This window comes from Giraffa tippelskirchi, chromosome 11 (assembly GCF_054371585.1).
Source record: "Giraffa tippelskirchi isolate mGirTip1 chromosome 11, T2T-mGirTip1v1.2.pri, whole genome shotgun sequence".
NCBI classification, from domain to species: Eukaryota; Metazoa; Chordata; class Mammalia; order Artiodactyla; family Giraffidae; genus Giraffa; species Giraffa tippelskirchi.
Window position 1 is genome coordinate 66,463,619 of NC_137285.1, and position 25,716 is coordinate 66,489,334.

At 39.5% G+C, this 25,716-nt stretch overlaps 1 protein-coding gene across 2 annotated transcripts in view; it reads right to left on the reverse strand.

Moving 5' to 3' along the window:
- Positions 1-25,716, reverse strand: part of CPE (carboxypeptidase E) — a 151,913-nt gene that overhangs the window by 46,682 nt on the left and 79,515 nt on the right. For both annotated transcript variants that reach the window (XM_081543912.1, XM_081543913.1), the window contains exon 2: positions 2,397-2,593. In XM_081543912.1, the coding sequence (XP_081400038.1) occupies positions 2,397-2,593 (197 nt within the window). The remainder of the gene's footprint in view (positions 1-2,396; positions 2,594-25,716) is intronic.

The window sequence follows — 25,716 nt, forward strand, 5'->3', positions numbered from 1 at the left end:
AAATTCACCCATTCCAGTCCATCTTAGTTCGCTGATTCCTAGAATGTCAACGTTCACTCTTGCCATCTCCTGTTTGACCACTTCCAGTTTGCCTTGATTTATGGACCTAACATTCCAGGTTCCTATGCAATATTGCTCTTTACAGCATCGGACTTTGCGTCTATCACCAGTCACATCCACAGTTGGGTATCGTTTTTGCTTTGGCTCCATCCCATCATTCTTTCTGGAGTTATTTCTCCACTGATCTCCATTAGCATATTGGGCACCTACTGACCTGGGGAGTTCATCTTTTAGTGTCCTATCCTTTTGCCTTTTCATACTGTTCATGGGGTTCTCAAGGCAAGAATACTGAAGTGGTTTGCCATGCCCTTCTCCAGTGGACCACAATCTGTCAGACCTCTCCACCATGACCCATCCATCTTGGGTGGCCCCACACGGCATGGCTTAGTTTCATTGAGATAGACAAGGCTGTGGTCCGTGTGATCAGATTAGCTAGTTTTCTGTAGTTTTAGTTTTAGTGTGTCTGCCCTCTGATGCCCTCTCGCAACACTTACCGTCTTACTTGGGTTTCTCTTACCTTGGGCCTTGGGTAATTCCTCTTGCCACCGGCGCCAGCCGCCCCTGGCCCGGCCTAGCCCCTCTCGGCTGCCACCCCCGGCCTCCAGCCCCCGGCCCGGCCTAGCCCCTCTCGGCCGCCGTCCCCGGCCCCCGGCCCCCGGCCCGGCCTAGCCCCTCTCGGTTGCCGCACCCGGCTCCCAGCCCCCGGCTCCCGGCCCCTGGCCCGGCCTAGCCCCTCTCGGTTGCCGCCATTAATGGCTTTTAAAATAATTTATAGGACTATTCATTTCAATAATATTCTCCTACAGTGGCATTTCACTATCTAACTGATACACACATGAAAGTATCCGGTTTAAAGCATTTGTTACGGATATTTTGAAAACATTCTCAATGAACAATATTTTAAATGTTAATTATATATACAAGATATTCAACCTCAAACTGCATATATGTTAGCTATCAATGTAGATGGCATGCCTCACAGCACACTACTCTTTACTTGGTTTAAGTAAAATATTCACTGTCTCTGAAAACCACAGCAATCTACTTACAGATATTAGAAAGAATAAATTACTAAAGAAGGTTAGGCACTTAAAATGAGTTTAATGTGAATTGTTTACATATTACCTCTCTCTTATAGCCTTAATGAAAAAACGTGAGCTCTGTAACTTTTGTTTCAACTTTGTAAACTGAAAATTTTCTGCTTAATTCTAAACACTTCATTTCACTAATGATACAATCCAGGAACTTAATAAATTTCTAGAATATTCAGTTATATTCCATTTTTTGTTTTACTATTAATACTAAATCTCTAATACAGAGATAATGTCCATATTCTTAAAGTCATGTAAGTTCAGATAGCTTAGACTGTGAGGAATCGAAATCTATAAGACAAAAAAATAGCAATGACAGTTTTTTGTCCATCCTGACAGTCCTGAATATCACTTTAAAATAGTCAATAATTTAATTCTCTATGTACTAGAATATACTAGAATTTTTCTCTTCATAACTTTAGAAATTATATCAACATTGTACTTATAGAAATTCACTGTTTGGGTTTCTTACAAGCTCAAACGGTAATTGGATCTTTTATTTTTAATGTACAAAACAAATTCTTAGCTATAGATTAACATACTAAATATATACTTCAATATGTACCCATTAAACACAAAAATTATTTCAAACTGTAGAAAACAACAAATAAAATGTCCTTCATCCCTGTCCAAACAAAAAGGGAGCACACTTAATTATGAAAATGTAATTACTACCCAGTTTCCCTAACAGTTAAAATTTACTAAATTATTTTTGTACTTATGGTAGGAAGGTTTTATTCTGTTCGTTTGTTTTTTACTTTATGGATCATGTATATCAATAGATAAGATAGGATTAAGCATCCATAAAACATTATCTAGCCAAAAATCCTTATTTCTTTATTTCAGTAGACAGCAATATGATATCATCTCATTTAGAAACAGCAATGGCCTCACTCTTCAATACATGGGAGTAGATAGCTGTCAACCTTCTGGATTTTTAGAAAGAAAGTTACCTAGTGACAAACATGAATGAATAAATATGATTCATTTAACAACAATAACCAAACAATTAAATATTGACATATAAAATTTCTCATTTGGAATTTCTGTGGAAGAAACCCTCACCCACCATTCCTTACCTTCTGAACTTTTTTCTTACACAGAAATTGAACACCATATCACTTATACCCAGCCCTGCACCCTCTGTAAGCTTCATGTGAGCATATATTCCTTGTCTATAAGTATATATGTACAAACCTTAAAAAAAAAAAAATTATGCTCTGTTGTGATCTGACCCACACTCACCTGAGATGCTGCCTTTTCAAAGCCATCAGGGTTCAGGGAGGGCATGATGTGGATCCGGGTGTTGTGGATCAGCTGGACAATTGTCTCATTCCCTTTTTGGTACTCATTGCACAGGTACTGGGCCAGAAAAACGAGCAGCTCCCGTCCAACAGCTTCATTGCCATGCATATTCCCAATGTATTTAAATTCAGGCTCACCTAAAAGCCCAAAAATAAACAGTATAGAGACGTTTTCTATCATACTAAAGAGAAGGCAAATAACACACAGTGTAAAAAAAGTTGTACAGTTACTAACTTATTACACAAAGATTATAACTTCTTTGCCCTCCACAGTTGATGTCTAAGAAATCTAATATAAACATAAAATATTTAACATTTCCCTTCCATCTTTTGAGTTCAATCTTCCCAGTCTACCACTTATTGTACACTGAATTTTGACCCCCAAAATCATAAGCCTAAATCCTAAGTTTGAATGTAACTGTATCTGGAGATATGAACCTTAAGGAGGTAATTAAGGTTAAATGAGGTCATAACCCAGAAGGACTACTGCCCTTATAAGAAAATGAAGAGAGAGATGGCAGAAGCTAGAAGAGCTACAATCCTACAGCCTGCAAAATTAAAGCAACAATCACAGAAAGTTAGACAAAATGAAAATGCAGAGGATTATGTCCTTCTCTCGTGGCTCAGATGGTAAAGCGTCTGCCTACAGTGTGGGAGACCCAGGTTCGATCCCTGGGTTGGGAAGATCCCCTGGAGAAGGAAATCACAACTCATTCCAGTACTCTTGCCCGGAAAAATCCCATGGGCGAAGGAGCCTGGAAGGCTACAGTCCATAGGGTCGCAAAGAGTGGAACACGACTGAGCAACTTCACTTTCTTTCACATGTCCTAGATGAAGGAACAAGATAAAATCCCCAGAAAAACAACTAAATGAAGTGGAGATAGGCAAACTTCCAAAAAAAAAAAAAAAAAAACAATTCAGAATAATTATAGTGAACATGATCCAGGATCTCAGAAAAAGAATGGAGGCAAAGACTAAGAAGATGTAAGAAAAGGTTAACAAATACCTAGAAGAACTAAAGAACAAACAGAGATGAACAATACAATAACTGAAATGAAAAATATACTAGAAGGAATCAATAGCACGATAACTGAGACAAATGAGCAGATAAGTGACCTGGAAGAAAGAATAGTGGAAATCACGCTGAAGAACAAAATAAAGAAAAAAGAATGAAAAGAAATGAAGATAGCTTAAGAGACCTCTGGGACAACATTAAATACACCAGCATTCACATTATAGGGGTCCCAGAAGGAGATGAGCGAGAGAGGACATGAGAAAATATCTGAAGTCATGATAGCTGAAAATTTCCCTAATATGGAAAAGGAAACAGTCAACCAAGTCTAGTGAGCACAGAGAATCCCACACAGGATAAACACAAGGAGAAACATACCTAGACACATAGTAATCAAATTGACAAAAACTGAAGACAGAGAAAAAATATTAAAAGTAACAAGGGAAAAAAGAAAAATAACTCAAGGAAACTCCCATAAGGCCATCAGCTAACTTCTCAGCAGAAACGATGCAAGCTGAAAGGAGTGTCATGATATATGTAAAGGTGTGAAAGGGAAGAATATATACCCAAGAGAACTCTACCCAGTGAGAATCTCATTCAGATTTGATGGAGACATAAAAAGCTTTACACACATCTAAAAGCTAAGAGAATTCAGCATCACCAGATCAGTTTTACAACAAATGCTAAAAGACTCCTCTAGGCAGAAAAGAGAATAGCACTTCTAAGGAAAAATACTTCTACACAGTCAGTTCAGCTCAGTTCACTCTGTCATGTCCGAGTCTTTGTGACTCCACGGACTGCACCACACCAGGCTTCCTTGTCCTTCAGCACCTCCCAGAACATGCTCAAACTCATGTCCATCAAGTCCATGATGCCATCCAGCCATCTCATCCTCTGTCGTCCCCTTCTCTTCCTGTCTTCCATCTTTTCCAGGATCAGGGTCTTTTACAATGAGTCGGCACTTCTCATCAAGTGGCCAAAGTATTGGAGCTTCAGCTTCAGCATCGGTCTTTCCAATGAATATTCAGGACGGATTTCCTTTACGTTTGACTGGTTTGATCCTCTTGCAGTCCAAGGGACTCTCAAGAGTCTTCTACAGTGCCACAGTTCAAAAGCATCAATTTTTCGGCACTCAGCTTTCTTAATGGCCCAACTATCACATCCATTCATGACTACTGGAAAAACCATAGCTTTGACTAGATGGACCTTTGTTGGAAGTAATGTCTTTGCTTTTCAATATGCTGTCTAGGTTTGTCATAGCTTTTCTTCAAAGGAGCAAGCATCTTTCAACTTCATGGCTGCAGTCACCATCTGCAGTGATTTTGGAGCCCAAGAAAATAAAGTCTCTCACTGCTTCCATTGTTTCCCTATTTGCCATGAAGTGATGGGACCAGATGCCACGATGTTTGTTTTTGAATGTTGAGTTTTAAGCCAGCTTTTTTCACACTCCTCTTTCATTTTCATCAAGAAGCTCTTTAGTTCCTCTTGCTTTCTACCATAAAATTGGTGTCATCTGCATATCTGAGGTTATTGATATTTCTCCCAGCAATTTTGATTCCAGGGTGTGCTTCATCCAGCCCAGCATTTCGCATGATGCACTCTGCATACAAGTTTAGTAAGCAGGATGATAATGTACACCTTGAAATACTCTTTTCCCAATTTGGAACCAGTCTGTTGTTCCATATCCCGTTTTAACTGCTGCTTCTTGAGTGGCATACAAATTTCTCAGGAGACAGGTAAAGTGATCTGTTATTCCCATCTCTTGAAGAATTTTCCACAGTTTGTTGTGATCCACACAGTCAAAGGCTTTGGCATAGTCAATAAAGCAGAAATAGGTGTTTTTCTGGAACTCTCTTGCTTTGTCTATGGTCCAAAAGATGTTGGCAATTTGATCTCTGGTTCCTCTGCCTTTTCTAAATCCAGCTTCAACATCTGGAAGTTCTCAGTTCACGAACTGTTTAAACCTAGCTTGGAGAATTTTGAGCATTACTTTGCTAGCGTGTGAGTTGAGTGCAGTTGTGCGGTAGTTTGAGCATTCTTTGGCATTGCCTTTCTTTGGGATTGGAATGAAAACTGACCTTTTCCAGTCCTGTGGCCACTGCTGAGTTTTCCAAATTTGCTGGTATATTGAGTGCAGAACTTTCACAGCATCATCTTTGAGGGTTTTAAATAGCTCAACCAGAATTTCATCACCTCCAGTAGCTTTGTTTGTAGTGATGCTTCCTAAGGCCCACTTGCTTGCATTCCAGGATGTCTGGCTGTAAGTGAGTAATCACACCATCATGGTTATCCGGGTCATGAAGATCTTTTTTGTATAGTTCTTTGGTGTATTCTTGCCACCTTTTCTTAATATTTTCTGCTTCTATTAGGTCCATATAGTTTCTGTCTTTTATTGTGCCCATCTTTGCATGAAATATTCCCTTGGTATCTCTAATTTTCTTGAAGCGATCTCTCATCTTTCCCATTCTATTGTTTTCCTCTATTTCTTTTCTTGATCACTGAGGAAGACTTTCTTATATCTCCTTGCTACTCTTTGGAACTCTGACTGTTTCCATGTTGAACAGTTCTATGATGACCTACAAGATCTTCTAGAACTAACACCAAAAAAAAAGATGTCCTTTTCATCATAGGGGACTGGAATGTAAAAGTAAGAAATCAAGAAATACTGGGAGTAACAGGCAAGTTTGGCCTTGGAGTACAAAATGAAGCAGTGGAAAGGCTAACAGAATTTTGCCAAGAGAATGCACTGGTCATAGCAAGAGATGACTTTATACTTGGACTTCACCAAATGGTCAACACCAAAATCAGATTGATTATATTCTTTGGAGCCAAAGATGGAGAAGCTCTATACAGTCAGCAAAAACAAGACTGGGAGCTGACTGTGGCTCAGATCATGAACTCCTTATTGCAAAATTCAGACTTAAATTGAAGAAAGTAGGGAAAACCACTAGATCATTCAGGTATGACCTAAATCAAATCCCTTACGATTATACAGTGGAAGTAACAAATAGATTGAAGGGATTAGATTTGATATACAGAGTGCGTGAAGAACTATGGACAGAGGTTCTACACATTCAAACTATTATATCAAAACCTCATTGGAACAGGAAACCCCCAAAACTACAATAGATATACACACACAAAAGAAAAAGCAATACAAACACAAGAATAAAGATGGTAATCAAACCACAAGAGATGAGAACAAAAGAGGAAGAGAAGAAAAAAAAGACCAACAAAAACAAACTCAAAACATTAAGCAAATGGCAACAAGAATACACATCTCAATAATTACCTTAAACATAAACATACTAAATGCACCAACCAGAAGACATCAACTGGTTGGGTGTTTTTGAAAAACAGTATCTTTATATATGCTTTCTATAAAAGACCTACCTTAGACCTAGGGACACATACAGACTGAACATGAGGGGATGGAAGAAGGTATTCCATGTAAATGGATATCAAATGAAAGCTGGAAAATCAATATTCATAGCAGAGAAAATAGACTTTAAAACACAAACTGTTATAAGAGACAAAGAAGGACACTACATAATGATCAAGGGATCAATCTAAGAAGAATTAACAATTGTAAGTATACATGCATACATCATAGGAGCACCTCAATATATAAGGCAAGTAATAACAGCCATAAACTGAGAAATTAACAGTAACACAATAATAGTGAGGGAAGTCAGCACCCAATTTTCATCAATGGACAGATCATCCAAACAGAAAATCAGTAAGAAAACACAGGCTTTAAATGACAAATTAGACCAGATGGACCTAATTGTTATTTATAGAGCACTCCATCCAAAAGCAGCAGATTACACATTCTTTTCAAGTGCACATGGAACATTCTCCAGGATTGACCACATGCTAGACCCCAAAGCAAGCCTTAAAATTTAAGAAAACTGCAATCATATCAAGCATCTTTTCTGATCACAACACTATGAGATTAGAAATAAACTATAGGAAAAAAAGTATAAAAAACAGAAACAATCGGGGCTCAACAATATTCTACTAAACAACCAATGGATCACTGAATAAATCAAAAAATTCCTAGAGACAAATGAAGGTGAAAGCACACTGATTCAAAACCTAGGAATGCAGCAAAAGCAGTCCTAAGAGGGAAATTTATTGTAGTACAATCTTACCTCAGGAGAGAAGAAAAGTATCAAAGAAACAACTTAACCTACATCTAAAACAACTAGAGAAAGAAGAATAAATAAAACCTTAAGTTAGTAGAAGCAAAGAAATCATAAATATCAGAGCAGAAATAAATGAAACAGAGACCAAAAAAAAATCGATGAAACTTACAGCTGGTTCTTTGAAAAGATAAAAATGATTGATAAACCTTTAGCCAGACTCTTCAAGAAAAAAGGGAGAAGGCTCATATCAATAAAGTTAGAAAAGAAAATGAAGTTACAATTGACACCATGTAAATACAAAGGATCACAAGAGAGAACTACCAGGCGGGGCTAAGATGGCGGAGGAATAGGACGGGGAGACCACTCTCTCTTCCACAAATTTATCGAAAGAACATCTGAACGCTGACCAAACTTCACAAAACTACTTCTGAACGCTGGCAGAGGACATCAGACATCCACAAAGACAGCGCATTATCTTCAAAAGAGGTAGGAGAAATTATAAAAGATAAAAAGAGAGACAAAAGAGTTAGGGACGGAGACCCGTCCCGGGGAGGGAGTCGTAAAAGAGGAGAAATTTCCAAGCACCAGGAAACCCTCTCACCGGTGGGTTTGGGGGAAGATTTCTTATCTCGGAGGGCAACATAACTGGGAGAAAAAATAAATAAAACCCACAGATTACGTGCCTAAAGCAACTCCCAGCAAAGAACCCCAGACACTTGCATCCGCCACCAGCAAGTGGGGGCTGAACGGAGAGGAGCGGGCGGCACTGCTTAGGGTAAGGACTGGGCCTGAACACCCTGAGGGCAATCTGAGGGAGCTAACGTGAGATAGTAACCTAAACTGTGGGACAGCCAGAGAGAGAGAACTATCTCGCGAAAAGCCCAACTCTAAGGCACTGCCGGCCCGCTCACAGAACAAAGGACTGAGCGATACCAGAAGAGAGCTAGCCGGCTGCGGACCGCCCCATCCCCCGCCGGACACAGCAGGCAGGCGGGGCCCGCCAGAGCCGGAAAGGGGCAAACTCGGCCCCAGAGAGGGCACCCGCTACCAAACTGCAAACAGGCTCCCAGTTTCTAAGTAAAGACTGCCTGAGATCCCGGAGGGTCGACAGCCGCCGGGAGAGTCGCAGCTAGAGACCAGCTCCCCAGAACCGACACAAAGCACACCGGAGCCGGGCGCGCCCGTAAACCGAGGCGGGGACCAGGGAGGTGATAAGCCGCACCGCCCCAACAGGGGAGAGTGCGCTCGCCAAACTCCTGGCCGCCTAAGCAGCTCCGACTGGGAACAGCACAAGCCGTGGGCGAAACCGAGTCTGCACCCTTGTGGAGTAACCGGGAGCCTGAACCTGAGCGGCTTAGACCTGGAAAGTGCATGCATCTCAGGGCCCACTCCCCGGCCAAGTAACCTGAAGCCTGAGCAGGGTAGACGGGGAAAGCACACACGCCGTGTGCGGGGGCGAACCCAGTGCGGCCGAGACACTGCGAGCTCACCACACACACGCCAGGTTTGCAGTGTTCCTCCCTCCCCACAGCACGACTGAACAAGCGAACCTAAAGAGACCACCTCCACCCCTTTGTTGCAGGGCGGAAATTAGATACTGAAGAGACCTCCAAACAGAAGCCAAATAAATAGAGGGAAGCGCCTTGGAAGTGACAGGCCAACAGATTAAAATCCCTGTAGTTAATACCGACTGCATTGAAAGGAGCCTATAGATCTTGAAAAGTATAAGCAGGAACAAGGATCTATCTGAAACTGAGCAGACCCCACACTGCTCACAACAGCTCCAGAGAAAGTCCAGGATATATATATATTTTTTTTACTATTATTTTTTTTTTTAATTTAAAAAAAAAAATTTTTTTTTCTCTTCTTTCCTTTTTCTTCAAGTCCTCTACTACACCTTTAACGTTCATTTTCATAACCCACTATTAACTTGAAAAAAAAAACCCTATTTTTAAAGCAAACTGCATACATATATCTTATACCTTTTGTGTTTTCTTTTGTTACTGTTTTTTTCCTGTTTTACTTTTTTTACTGTTTTACTGTTTTTTTTCTTTTTACACTGTTTCCTTTTTTTTCTTTTTTTATATTATAAGTTTTATAAGAGTCTAACCTCTATTCTAGATTTTTAATCTTGTTTTACATATTTGATATCAATTTTGTACATTTAAGAACCCAATCTTTAGGACCCATTTTTACTCAGGAGTGTGATCACTGGCCTGATTACTCTCTCCCCCTATTGATGCTCTTTCTTCTCCCCCAGGGAACCTCTATCTCCCACCCTCCTCCTTCTCTTCTCAACCCAATTCTGTGAATCTCTGAGGGTGTTCTGGGTACCGGAGAACACTTCAGGAACAGAATACTGCCCAGATCTCTCTCTCCCCTCTTGATTCCTCCCTTTCTACTCATGCTCACCTGTATTACCTTCCTCACCCCTCTCTATGTATCTCTGTGAACCACTCTGAGGGTTCCAGACTGTGGAAAGCACAGAGGGAAGTGCTGACTGGCTAGATTGCTCTCTCCACATTTGAATTCCCCTCTTCCCCTCCTGGTCACCTCAACCCTCCCCCCCCATCTCTCCATGTAACTCAGTGAACCTTTCTGGGTATCCCTCACTGTGGAGAATCTTTTCACCATTAATTTAAAAGTTTTATTATTGATGCTGTATGGATGGAGAAGTATTGAGGCTACTGCAAGAATAAGACTGAAAGCCAGGGGAAACATTAATTAATAAGAGACCATCCAATAGCCTCCACATATACACTGAAACCAAGCTCCACCCAAGAGCCAATAAGTTCCAGAGCAAGACATACCACGCAAATTCTCCAGCAACGCAGGAACATAGCCCTGAGCATCAATATACAGGCTGCCCAGAGGCACACCAAATCCACAGACATCTCAAAACTCAATACTGGTCACTCCATTGCACTCTAGAGAGCAGAAATCCAGCTCCACCCACCAGAACACCGACACAAGCTCCCCCAACCAGGAAGCCTTGACAAGCCACCTGTCCAACCCCACCCACAGTGAGGAACCTCCACAATAAAGAGGAACTTCAAACTACCAGAATACAGAAAGGCCACGCCTAACACAGCAATCTAAACAAGATGAAAAGGCAGAGAAATACGCAGCAAGTAAAGGAAAATGAGAAATGCCCACCAAACCAAACAAAAGAGGAGGAGATAGGGAATCTATCTGAAAAAGAATTTAGAATAATGATAATAAAAATGATACAAAATCTTGAAAGCAAAATGGAGTTACAGATAAATAGCCTGGAGACAAGGATTGAGAAGATGCAAGAAATGTTTATCAAGGACCTAGAAGAAATAAAAAGGAGTCAATATATAATGAATAATGAAATAAAAGAGATAAAAGACACTCTGGAGGAAACCAACAGTAGAATAACGGAGGCAGAAGATAGGATAAGTGAGGTAGAAGATAGAATGATGGAAATAAACGAAGCAGAGAGGAAAAAAGAAAAAAGAATCAAAAGAAATGAGGAAAACCTCAGGGACCTCTGGGACAATATGAAACGCCCCAACATTCGAATCATAGGAGTCTCAGCAGAAGAAGATAAAAGGAAAGGCCATGAAAAAATACTCCAGGAGATAATAGTTGAAAATTTCCCTAAAATGAGGAAGGAAATAGTCACAGAAGTCCAAGAAACCCAGAGAGTTCCAAACAGGATAAACCCAAGGCGAAACACCCCAAGACACACATTAATCAAATTAACAAAGATCAAACACAAAGAACAAATATTAAAAGCAGCAAGGGAAAAACAACAAATAACACACAAGGGGATCCCCATAAGGATAACAGCTGATCTTTCAATAGAAACCCTTCAGGCTAGAAGGGAATGGCAGGACATACTTAAAGTAATGACAGAGAATAATCTACAACCCAGATTACTGTACCCAGCAAGGATTTCATTCAGATATGAAGGAGAATTCAAAAGCTTTACAGACAAGCAAGAGCTGAGGGAATTCAGCACCACCAAACCAGCTCTCCAACAAATGCTAAAGGATCTTCTCTAAACAGGAAACACAGAAAGGATGTTTCAACACGAACTCAAAACAACAAAGTAAATGGCAACGGGATCATACTTACCAATAATTACCTTAAATGTAAATGGGTTGAATGCCCCAACCAAAAGACATAGGCTGGCTGAATGGATACAAAAACAAGACCCCTATATATGCTGTCTACAAGAGACCCACCTCAAAACTAGGGACACACACAGGCTGAAAGTGAAGGGATGGAAAAACATATTCCATGCAAACGGAGACCAAAAGAAAGCAGGAGTCGCAATACTCATTTCAGATAAAATAGACTTTAAAATAAAGGCTGTGAAAAGAGACAAACAAGGACACTACATAAAGATCAAAGGATCAATCCAAGAAGAAGATGTAACAATCATAAATATATATGCACCCAACATAGGAGCACCACAATATATAAGGCAAATACTAACAAGTATGAAAGGGGAAATTAACAATAACACAATAATAGTGGGAGACTTTAATACTCCACTCACACATATGGATAGATCAACTAAACAGAAAATTAACAAGGAAACACAAACTTTAAATGATACAATAGACAAATTAGATTTAATTGATATTTACAGGACTTTCCACCCCAAAACAATCAATTTTACCTTTTTCTCAAGTGCACATGGAACTTTCTCCAGGATAGATCACATCCTGGGCCATAGATCTAGCCTTGGTAAATTCAAAAAAATTGAAATCATCCCAGCCATCTTCTCTGACCACAATGCAGTAAGATTAGACCTCAATTACAGGAAAAAAAACTATTAAAAATTCCAACATATGGAGGCTAAACAACACGCTTCTGAATAACCAACAAATCACAGAAGAAATCAAAAAAGAAATCAAATAATGCATAGAAATGAATGAAAATGAAAACACGACAACCCAAAACCTATGGGACACTGTAAAAGCAATGCTAAGGGGAAGGTTCATAGCAATACAGGCGTACCTCAAGAAACAAGAAAGAAATCAAATAAATAAACTAACTCTACACCTAAAGCAACTAGAGAAGGAAGAAATGAAGAACCCCAGGGTCAGTAGAAGGAAAGAAATCTTAAAAATTAGGGCAGAAATAGATGCAAAAGAAACAAAAGAGACCATAGCAAAAATCAACAAAACTAAAAGCTGGTTTTTCGAGAAGATAAACAAAATTGACAAGCCATTAGCCAGACTCATCAAGAAACAAAGGGAGAAGAATCAGATCAACAAAATTAGAAATGAAAATGGAGAGATCACAACAGACTCCACAGCAATACAAAGGATCATAAGAGACTACTACCAACAGCTATATGCCAATAAAATGGACAACTTGGAAGAAATGGACAAATTCTTAGAAAAGTATAACTTTCCAAAACTGAACCAGGAAGAAATAGAAGATCTTAACAGACCCATCACAAGCACGGAAATTGAAACTGTAATCAGAAATCTTCCAGCAAACAAAAGCCCAGGACCAGACGGCTTCACAGTGGAATTCTACCAAAAATTTAGAGAAGAGCTAACACCTATCCTACTCAAACTCTTCCAGAAAATTGCATTAGATGGTAAACTTCCAAACTCATTCTATGAGGCCACCATCACCCTAATTCCAAAACCAGACAAAGATGTCACAAAAAAAGAAAACTACAGGCCAATATCACTGATGAACATAGATGCAAAAATCCTTAATAAAATTCTAGCAAGCAGAATCCAACATCATATTAAAAAGATCATACATCATGAGCAAGTGGGCTTTATCCCAGGAATGCAAGGTTTTTTTAACATCCACAAATCAATCAATGTACTACATCACATTAACAAATTGAAAGATAAAAACCATATGATTATCTCAATAGATGCAGAGAAAGCCTTTGACAAAATTCAGCATCCATTTATGATAAAAACCCTCCAGAAAGCAGGAATAGAAGGAACATACCTCAACATAATAAAAGCTATATATGACAAACCCACAGCAAACATTATCCTCAATGGTGAAAAATTGAAAGCATTTCCCCTAAAGTCAGGAACAAGGCAAGGATGCCCACTTTCACCACTACTATTCAACATAGTTTTGGAAGTTGTGGCCACAGCAATCAGAACAGAAAAAGAAATAAAAGGAATACAGATAGGAAACGAAGAAGTAAAACTCTCACTGTTTGCAGATGACATGATCCTCTACATAGAAAACCCTAAAGACTCTACTAGAAAATTACTAGAGCTAATCAATGAATATAGTAAAGTTGCAGGATATAAAATTAACACACAGAAATCCCTAGCATTCCTATACTCCAATAATGAGAAAACAGAAAGAGAAATTAAGGAAACAATACCATTCACCATTGCATCAAAAAGAATAAAATACTTAGGAATATATCTACCTAAAGAAACAAAAGACTTATATATAGAAAACTATAAAACACTGATGAAAGAAATCAAAGAGGACACAAACAGATGGAGAAATATACCGTGTTCATGGATTGGAAGAATTAATATAGTGAAAATGAGTATACTACCCAAAGCAATCTATAGATTCAATGCAATCCCTATCAAGCTACCAATGGTATTTTTCACAGAACTAGAACAAATCATCTCACAATTTGTATGGAAATATAAGAAACCTCGAATAGCCAAAGCAATCTTGAGGAAGAAGAATGGAACTGGAGGAATCAACCTGCCTGACTTCAGGCTCTACTACAAAGCCACAGTCATCAAGACAGTATGGTACTGGCACAAAGATAGAAATATAGATCAATGGAACAAAATAGAAAGCCCAGAGATAAACCCATGCACCTATGGACACCTTATCTTCGACAAAGGAGGCAAGAATATACAATGGAGAAAAGACAATCTCTTTAACAAGTGGTGCTGGGAAAACTGGTCAACCACTTGTAAAAGAATGAAACTAGAACACTTCCTAACACCATAGACAAAAATAAACTCAAAATGGATTAAACATCTAAACGTAAGACCAGAAACTATAAAACTTCTAGAGGAAAACATAGGCAAAACACTCTCCGACATAAATCACAGCAGGATCCTCCATGACCCACCTCCCAGAATATTGGAAATAAAAGCAAAAATAAACAAATGGGACCTAATTAAAATTAAAAGCTTTTGCACAACGAAGGAAACTATAAGCAAGGTGAAAAGACAGCCTTCGGAATGGGAGAAAATAATAGCAAACGAAGCAACAGACAAACAATTAATCTCAAAAATATACAAGCAACTTCTGCAGCTGAATTCCAGAAAAATAAACGACCCAATCATAAAATGGGCCAAAGAACTAAACAGACATTTCTCCAAAGAAGACATACAGATGGCTAACAAACACATGAAAAGATGCTCAACATCACTCATTATTAGAGAAATGCAAATCAAAACCACAATGAGGTATCATTTCACACCAGTCAGAATGGCTGCTATCCAAAAGTCTACAAGCAATAAATGCTGGAGAGGGTGTGGAGAAAAGGGAACCCTCTTACACTGTTGGTGGGAATGCAAACTAGTACAGCCACTATGGAGAACAGTGTGGAGATTCCTTAAAAAACTGGGAATAGAACTGCCATATGACCCAGCAATCCCACTGCTGGGCATACACACCGAGGAAACCAGAATTGAAAGAGACACGTGTACCCCAATGTTCATCGCAGCACTGTTTACAATAGCCAGGACATGGAAGCAACCTAGATGTCCATCAGCAGACGAATGGATAAGGAAGCTGTGGTACATATACACAATGGAATATTACTCAGCCATTAAAAAAAATACATTTGAATCGGTTCTACTGAGATGGATGAAACTGGAGCCCATTATACAGAGTGAAGTAAGCCAGAAAGAAAAACACCAATACAGTATACTAATGCATATATATGGAATTTGAAAGATGGTAACGATAACCCTATATGCGTGACAGAATAAGAGACACAGATGCATAGAACAATCTTATGGACTCTGAGGGAGAAGGTGAGGGTGGGACGTTCTGGGAGAGTAGCATTGAAACATGTATATTGTCATATGTGAAATACAACACCATTCCATGTTCGATGCATGAGACAAATGCTCAGGACCGGGGCAATGGGATGACCCAGAGGGATGGGATGGGGAGGGAGGTGGGTGGGGGGTCCAGGAAGGGGAACACATGTAAACCCATGGCTGATTCATGTCAGTGTATGGCAAAAACTATTACAATATTGTAAAGTAATTAGCCCCCAACTAAAATAAATAAATTTATTAAAAAAAAAAAGAGAGAGAACTACCAGCAACTGTATGCCAATTAAATGGGCAACCTGAAAGAAATGGACAAATTCTTAGAAATATAAAGTCTCCCAAGACTGAATCAGGAAGAAATAGAAAACATGAACAGACTAATCACAGCACTGAAATTGAAACTGTGGTTTAAAATTTTCCAATAAACAAAAGCCCAGGGCTAGCTGGCTTCACAGTTAAACTCTATTAAACATTTAGAGAAGACTTAGTATGTATTCTTCTAAGAGGATTAACAGTCATGTAGGAAGGCCAGGGGCCCCTAGGCAGCAGGAGGAAATAAACTGCAAACGGCAGACACTTTTTTCTCTTCTAAGTCTGTGCTGTCATGATGACACCAGGTTCTGCCTGAACTTAACTTTTCTCAAACCTTAAGCTAACCAATGCGTTTTTCTCATGGAAATGTTTTTCTTAAGTGATATTAATGACCTATGTGTTTGCTTGGAACTCTGCCTTTCTTCAAGATTCATGTCGATTGTTTTATGGCCCGGGATGACTCTGCTTGTGCCAGTACTATCTCAAAATGCATGTTGTAGGTAAGGGGGCCTTGTGCAACTCTCTCAGTCCTGAAACATTTCTTTTATCTGATTAGCAGCTTGCTAACAGGTATATAACGCTTTGCTAAGAGCTTGAAAGGAGGGGCATGCTTTCTGTCCCCTTCTGACGTCTATGTCAGAAGCTTTCTCTATCTCTTTTATACCTTAATAAAACTTTGCTACACAAAAGTTCCGAGTGATCAAGCCTCATCACTGCCTGTGGATCAAAATCCTCTCCTCCGGAGGCCACGAATCCTGGTGTCATTTACAGCTCACAGCCAGACCCTTTTTCTGAAAATGTTCCAGAACAACTGCAAAGGCAGAACAATTTCCAAACTCATTCTGTGAGTCCACCATCACCCTGATACCAAAACCAGATAAAGATATCACAAAAAAGAGAATTACAGGCCAATATCACTATAAAGAATCTGCCTACAATGTAGGAGACCTGGGTTTGATCCCTGGGTTGGGGATATCTCGTGAAGGAAGGCATGGCCACCCACTCCAGTATTCTTGCCTGGAGAATCCCCATGGACAGAGGAGCCTGGTGGGCTACAGTCCATGGGGTTGCCAAGGGTCAGACACAACTGAGCAACTAAAAACACACACACATCACTGATGAACATAGATGCAAAAATCCTTAACAAATATTAGCAATCTGAATCCACAATCCATTAAAAGGATCATGCACTATGATCAAATTTATCCCAGAGATACAAAGATTTTTCAATATCAGCAAATCAATCAGTATGATATACCACATCAACAAATTGAAGAATAAAAATCATATGATCATCTCAATAGATGTGGGAAAAGTTTTTGATAAAATTCAAGCTATTTATGATGAAAGCTCTACAGAAAGTTGTCATACAAGGAACATACCTCAACATAATAAAGCCCATATACAACAAACCTACAGCTAACATCATACTCAATTGTGAAAAGCTGAAAACATTTCCTCTAAGATCAGGGGCAAGATAAGGATGTCCACTCTCACCACCTTTATTCAACATAGTTTTGGAAGTCCTGGCTACAACAATCAGAGAAGAAAAAGAAATAAAGGAATACAAGTTGGAAAAGAAGTTAAACTGTCACTGTCTGCAGATGACATAATACTATACATAGAAACTCCTAAAAATGCTACCAGGAAACTACTAAAGCTCATCCAGAAATCTGGTAAAATTGCAGACTACAAAATTCATACACAGAAATCTTTGCATTTCTATACACTAACAATGAAAGTTCAGAAAGAAAAATTCAAGAAACAATCCCATTTACCACTGCACCAAAAAGAATAAGATACCTAGGAATATACCTTTCTAATGAGAAAAAAGACTGTACTCTGAAAACTATAAGATGCTGATGAAAGAAACTGAAGAAGACACAAGAAAATGAAAGATATATCATGTTTGTCGATTGGAAGAATCAATATCATCAAAATAACTGTCCTATCCAAAGCAATCTACAAGATTCAATGCAATTCTTATCAAATTACCAATCACATTTTTCACAGAACTAAAACAAAAATCTTAAAATTTGTATGGAGACATAAAAGACCTCTAATAGCCAAAGCAATTTTGAGAAAGAAAAATGGAGCTGGAAGAATCAAGCTCCCTGACTTCACACTATAAAAGCTATAGCCATCAAAGCAGTAAGGTATCATGGAATAGGATAGAATGCCCAGAAATAAACCCATGCACCTGTGGTCAATTAATCTATGACAAAGGGGGCAAAACTAAAGAATCATGGAAAGACAATCTCTTTAACAAATGGTGCTGGGAAAACTGAACAGCTACATGTAAGAAAATGAAACTAGATCATTCTTTTAAACCACACAAAAAAATAAGTTCAAAATAGATAAAAGACCTAAATGTGAGACTAGACACTATTAAACTCCTAGAGGAAAACATAGGCAGAACACTCTCTCACAGCAATATCTTTTTCAATCTATCTCCCAGAATAATGGAAATAAAAACAAAAAATAAACAAATGGGACCTACTTAAACTCAAAAGCTTTTGCACAACAAGAAAACAATAAGCAAAATAAAAAGACCACCAATGGATTGGGAGAAAATATTGGCAAATGATGTGACCCACAATGGATTAGTCTCCAAAATTTACAAATAGTTCATAAGGCTTTATGTCATCAAAACAAACAACCCAGTCAAAAACTGGGTAGAAGACCTAAATAGACATTTCTCCAAAGACATACTAATGACCAAGAGCCACATGAAAAGATGTTCAACATCACTAATTATTAGAGAAATGCAAAACTACAGTGAAATACCACACAAGTCAGAATGGCTATAATCAAAAAATCCATAAACAATAAATGCTGGAGAGGTGTGGAGAGAAGGGAACCTTCTTATACTCTTGGTGGGCATGGAAGTTGGTACAGCCACTATAGAGAACAGTATGGAAGTTTCTTAACAAACTAAAAATAGAGCTACACTATGACCCTGCAACTCTATTCCTGGAATATATCCAGAGAAAAACATGGTTCTAATGGATACAAGCTCCCCAAGCGTCATTACAGCACTATTTACAATAGCCAAGAAAAAGAGTGAAAAAATGCTATTTTCAGCAACATGATAGACACAGAGATTGTCATACTGAGTGAAGCAAGTCAGACGGATAAAGAGAAACATCATGCTATCCCTTATATGCAGAATCTAAAAAGAAATGAAACAAATGAATTTATCTACAAAATAGAAATAGACTCACACACTTAGAGAACAAAATTATGGTTACAGGGGTTGGGGAGGAAAGATGGGGAAGGGATTGTTAGGTAGTTTGGGATCAACATGTACACACTGCTATATATATCATGGATAACAAAATAAGGACCTAAGTATGGCACAGGGAACTCTACTCAAAGTTATATGGCAGCCTGGAGGGAAGGGAGTTTGGGGAGACTGGATACACATATATGTATGACTGAGTTCCCTTTGCCGTCCACACAAAACTACCACAACTTTGCTAATTGGCTATACTCCAATGTAAAATAAAAAGTTTAAAAAATAAAAGAGGAAGAGACACCAAAGATTCCTCCCTACCCTCTCCCTCTCTCTTCAGATGCATGAAGAAAAGGCAATGTGAGGACACTGTGGACAGGCAGCTACCTAAAAGCCAGGAAGAGGGGCCTCATTAGAAATCAACACTGCAGATACCTTGACCTTGAAATCCCAGCTTCTAGAACTGTGAGAAAACAAGTGTCCGCTGTGGCATTTTGTTATGGCAGCCAGAGTGGACAAATATACCACTCTACCCCGAGTAACTAATAATAGTACATACTGTGCCTCCTATCCTTAAACACTTATTTAGTCCCTATCAAACATCTTAAAATAGGTATTATTATCCACCTCTATTTTAAGGTAAGCAAACTAAAATTCAGAGTGCTTATGAGGCCTTACCTCAGTTATACAGCCAATGGACCCAGGACTCAAATGTTGGTCTCCTCATTTAGTTAAGAATCTACATTTTGTTTGTTTGTTTTTAACCATCATGACTAAAAGCATTAACTTTTAGAGTCAGACTGTGTGTGTTCAAATCCTGGCAGCAAGTCTTACTGGCTGGCCTCAAGTAGTTATTTTAGCTCTCTGTGGCTCTATTTCCTCATTTATAAATGAAATACTAGATTCTACCTCACAATGTTACTATAAGAACTAAGTGAAATAATGAGTGTCTGGCAAAAAAAAAAAAAAAAACAAGTGCCATGTGTTTGCTATAATTTTTTAAATATCATTATCATATCATATTATCTTGTCATTGTGAGAAGCTTTACCACACATAATCTAGTTTTCTTTTTGCAAAAGCTCACTAAAATACTGAAGATGCTTATTATCATTATCATAGAAATGCAGCAAAAGAGGATAAGTTTCATTGAAGGGCCCAGAATTCAAACATAAACCATGCTGCCCATTCCATTGCATTTTATAAGGAGTAATAAAATTGCAGAGCATGGCTGCAAAATAATCTGAATTAATCTGTTGTTCTGATCCTTTCTGCTTCAACCATCCAACAGGCCCAATTTCTGCAGTGGAAAAGATCTTCCCATTTAAAAAAAAAAAAAAGAAGTTGGAATTATCCTTCTCTCAGAAATACAGTATCTAAATATTTTCTGGGTGATTTGAGTGATTGCTAACTTTAGAAACCATGTCCCTTGTGACTTCTCAGCCTGAGCTGAAGCTAATCCTAACCTAAGGATCAGGTGGGAGCAGTCAGAGCTATATTTATATGACCTTCATTTTTCACTTGGAATGAAAGTCTCCATAAAACTACACTCAGGGACTCGCCCAGAAGGTACATATGTGGGAAGCAAGTTTTCTTTCCTTCTGATTTCAAGCCATAATAATCTTGTACCTTTCTGTCAAACTCACCCTCTCAGTGTGTGTGTTGGTGGGACAGAGGAGCAGGGGTAGCTGCCACAGTCCACTGAGACTGGACCAAAAGAAAACAGAGACCAGGATGCCAGGGGGTCTCAGAAGCCTGCCTCCCCGAAGTATCTGAGAAGACTGCAATGTCTGAGGCTTTCTGGTCATGATGCTTTACCCCAATACAACTTTGAAGCTTCAGTCACTCAAAACAGCTTGGCCCACAACCCATAATGAGCACACTGAGATTCTCTATTACTCTTCTGGATTGAAAAACAAAAAATTATTTAATGACTTAAAGGAGAAATAGCAAACTCAGTCACTTAGCCAGATTTGGCTGCCAGAGCCTAAACTTGTGTTTGAATTTGAATGCTCTGGCATAGCGCATGCAGTTTCCAGTCTGCCACAGGTGGTGCTACGCCATATCACTGCTTTATTTGTTTCCAGAGTCAGAAAATTTCCAGTGTGGTTTTCCTTCTTTAACTATGTAGAAAATCTCAGAAACAAATCTCTCCCAAGATGCTTATTATATTTGTAAGAAGGTAGTAATGAAAATAGCAATGCTTTAGGCAGACATAAAGGTAGGATTGTAAAGGTCATTTTATAGAAGGTAAAGGTCATTTCATATACAGAAATAAAGTACAAGGCAAATATGAGTTAGCAAAGGAAAATAATGTGTATTTTTATATACTTCTTTGTTCTTCAGGAATAAATTTGATTGCTAGATAATGCTACCACCAGAATATAGAAGGGCTATGATCTTTTAGGGCTTCCCTTGTGGCTCAGACAGTAAAGAATTTGCCTACAATGTGGGAGACCTGGGTTCAATCCCTGGGATAGGAAGATCCCTCGGAGGAAGGCATGGCAACCCACTCCAGTATTCCTGCCTGGCGAATCCCATGGACAGAGGAGCCTGGTGGGCTACAGTCCATGGGGTCACAAAGAGTCAGACACAACTGAGCAAGTAAGCACAGCACAGCACGGCACATGATCTTTTAAGTCTACTGTCTTATGAGATAAGGAAGAGTCACAGTTCAAACACAGCATCTGATGAATGTAATGCAAATATGCAAATCCCAGTGTTAGGCAATATAGGAGCACCAAAAGCAAGTAAAGCAGCACTCTTAAACTCAAGGAATGCAGGGTCTGGAGGAGGGTGTAGATATGTAGACAGCAGTCAGGAGGGAGGAGGCAACCATGAAGAAGTAAGAAATGTTGGATCCATAATCAACCAGCTTCAAGTCCTCAAGAAGAAATGTTGCCACCACCGCTCTGGCCTCCCGCTAGCCCTTTTCCCTCCCAAAGCCAGAGCTATTTTTTGAGAAATGAAATATTTTCTGCCAGATCAGTAAAACAAGGATGTCACAGTCAGCAGTGGTTACAGCCCTCCAAGGTCAGCTGGTGAGCCCTAAGGGCACTCAGGAAGGAGAAAAATACTTGTGATCTACAACTGATCAGACTGCAGCCACTCCCTACAATGAGTTCCAAGGGAGCTCAGGATGTGAAAAACATAAAATACTGGCCCCAGATAGGTGAGGTACATATGAAAGGAATGATTTCAGTCAGCCCAGACTCTTGCATCTTCCCTTACATAGAAAAGTGCTAATTCTTTAATTGGGGATGCCTGGTTTTCTTTCAGTTCAGTTCAGTCACTCAGTCGTGTCCAACTCTTTGTGACCCCATGGACTGCAGCATGCCAGGCCTCCCTGTCCATCACCAGCTCCCACAGTTTGCTCAAACTCATGTCCATTGAGTCAGTGATGCCATCCAACCATCTCATCCTCTGTCGTCTCCTCCTCTTGCCCCCAATTCTTCCCAGCATTAGAGGCTTTTCCAATGAGTCAACTCTTCGCATGAGGTGGCCAAAGTATTGGAGTTTCAGCTTCACCCTAAGTCCTTCCAATGAACACCCAGGACTGATCTCCTTTAGGATGGACTGGTTGGATCTTCTTGCAATCCAAGGGACTTCCAAGAGTCTTCTCCAACACCACATTTCAAAAGCATCAATTCTTCTGCGTTCAGCTTTCTTTATAGTCCAACTCTCACATCCATACATGACTATTGGAAAAACTATAGCCTTGACTAGACAGACCTTTGTTGGGAAAGTAATGTCTCTACTTTTTAATATGCTGTCTAGGTTGGTCATAACTTTTCTTCCAAGGAGTAAGCATCTTTTAATTTCATGGCTACGATCACCATCTGCAGTGATTTTGGAACCCAATAAAATAAAGTCAGCCACTGTTTCCACTGTTTCTCCATCTATTTGCCATGAAGTGATGGGACCAGATGCCATGATCTTAGTTTTCTGAATGTTGAGCTTTAAGCCAACTTTTTCACTATCCTCTTTCACTTTCATCAAGAGGCTTTTTAGTTCTTCTTCACCTTCTGTCAAAAAGGTGGTGTCATCTGCATATCTGAGGTTATTGATATTTCTCCTGGCAATCTTGATTCCAGCTTGTGCTTCATCCAGCCCAGCATTTCTCATAATGTACTCTTCATAAAAGTTAAATAAGCAGAGTGACAATATACAGCCTTGACGTACTCCTTTTCCTATTTGGAACCAGTCTATTGTTCTATGTCCAGTTCAAACTGTTGCTCCCTGACCTATATACAGATTTCTCAAGAGGCAGGTCAGGTGGTCTGGTATTCCCATCTCTTTCAGAATTTTCCACAGTTTATTGTGATCCACACAGTCAAAGGCTTTGGCATAGTCAATAAAGCAGAAATAGATGTTTTTCTGGAACTCTCTTGCTTTTTCCATGATCCAGCAGATGTTGGCAATTTGATCTCTGGTTCCTCTGCCATTTCTAAATCCAGCTTGAACATCTGGAAGTTCACAGTTCACGTATTGTTGAAGCCTGGCTTGGAGAATTTTGAGCATTACTTTGCTAACATGTGAGATGAATACAATTGTGTGGTAGTTTGAGCATTCTTTGGCATTGCCTTTCTTAGGGACTGGAATGAAAACTGACATTTTCCAGTCCTGTGGCCACTGCTGAGTTTTCCAAATTTGCTGGTATATTGAGTGAAGCACTTTCACAGCATCATCTTTTAAGATCTAAAATAGCTCAACTGGAATTCCATCACATCCACTAGTTTTGTTCACATTCCAGGATGTCTGGCTCTTGGTGAATGATCACACCATCATGGTTATCTGGGTCATGAATATCTTTTTTTGTATAGTTCTTCTGTATATTCTTGCCACCTTCTTAATATATTCTGCCTCTGTTAGGTCCATACCATTTCTGTCCTTTATTGAGCCCATCTTTGCATGAAATGTTCCCTTGGTATCTCTAATTTCCTTGAAAACATCTCTAGTCTTTCCCATTCTATTGTTTTCCTTTATTTCTTTGCACTGATCACTGAGGAAGGCTTTCTTATCTCCTTGCTATTCTTTGGAACTCTCCATTCAAATGGGTATAGCTTTCCTTTTCTCCTTTGCTTTTGACTTCTCTTTTTTTATCAGCTATTTGTAAGTCCTCCTCACACAGCCATTTTGCTTTTTTGCATTTCTTTTTCTTGGGGATGGTCTTGCTCTCTGTCTCCTCACGAACATCAGTCCATGGTTTTCTTTAATTAACAATAGTCTTTTGATGTTCAGACTACCTGCTCTTTGTTGCAAAACTTCTAAATAACCTGGTTCCTCCCCGTGCCTCCTTGGAGCAGTTCTCTCAGGGTTACTTAAGATGCTGTCTGCTGGGCTTGGAGTTCTAAAAATTCCCAGTGAATAAAATGTAACACTCAACTTGAAGGTTGTGAGCATTTTTAAGTTGACACTTTTCAAAATACAGTCCTCATCTGGTTCCCTCTACGTGAAAATCCATCAGCTAACTTCCCACTGCCCTGTACCATAAACACCAAAGCTCTCCATAGTGTTACAGCAGGCAGGTACCTGGATATGAGCGGAAAAAGGGGAGCGTGAGCCAGGTGGCAGGACACCACGCATCTTGTGAACAGTGTACATCCATGGGCAGATAAAGAAAAGGAGGAACCTTCAGACTGACAGGAAACCACAGATTTTGGGGTGATAAGCGTCCTGGAGGCAGACAAAGAAAGGCAGGAAAAGGCAAGAATCTCCAATGTCCAAATATAACCTGTTGTTCATTATGTTATCATTACCATAAAATTAGCCTAGAAGCTAAGAAGTACCCATCATGCACTGATGCCATAACAATTCTAATCTAAGCTAAATAAGAACAAAAATCCCTCCTCCCCTCGGGAAGGTGGAGGTTGGATGAAAATCAAGGAAGAAGACCCTCCAAACTCCTTCTTCCCCAATGAATATTCCACCCATTCATTTGCTTGCTCCTCATAACCAGCTTGCCAAAGAAACCCAGCTACTTCCTTGTCTGCCAGCTCTCCCTCTGAGAGCATATTCTTACTTAAATAAATCCTCACTTTACTTTTTTGATTTCTCTGTCTCATTTCTGAATGAGGGTCTGCCCTGAGGACTCTGGTGTCTCCTGAGCACCATCTCCTCTCCCATCTTCCAGCCATACTTCCTTCAGCACAGGGCTCTTCCTGTGATGGTCTTTACTCCTCACACACATTCTACTCTCTCATCTCTATGATCATGGTAACTATGATCTCCTTAGAGCATTTTTGTCACAGTTCAGTTCCTTTGTTATCTTTAATACCTCAGTTGGAAAATGTACATTAATCAGAGTGATTATATGTTTAATCCCCACCCCACACTATATGTAGTGGGATGGTGTAAGCTTACATGTTTATCACCTTTGCCTGGCATTGAGTCTGAGACACATTGAGAGAATAGTTAAATTCATTATTAAGTAAATAAAGGAATAGTCTTCTAAATCCCATGATCCCAGCAGCATGCTGCTGCTGCTGCTGCTGTTGCTAAGTCGCTTCAGTCATGTCCGACTTTTTGTGACCCCATAGACGTCAGC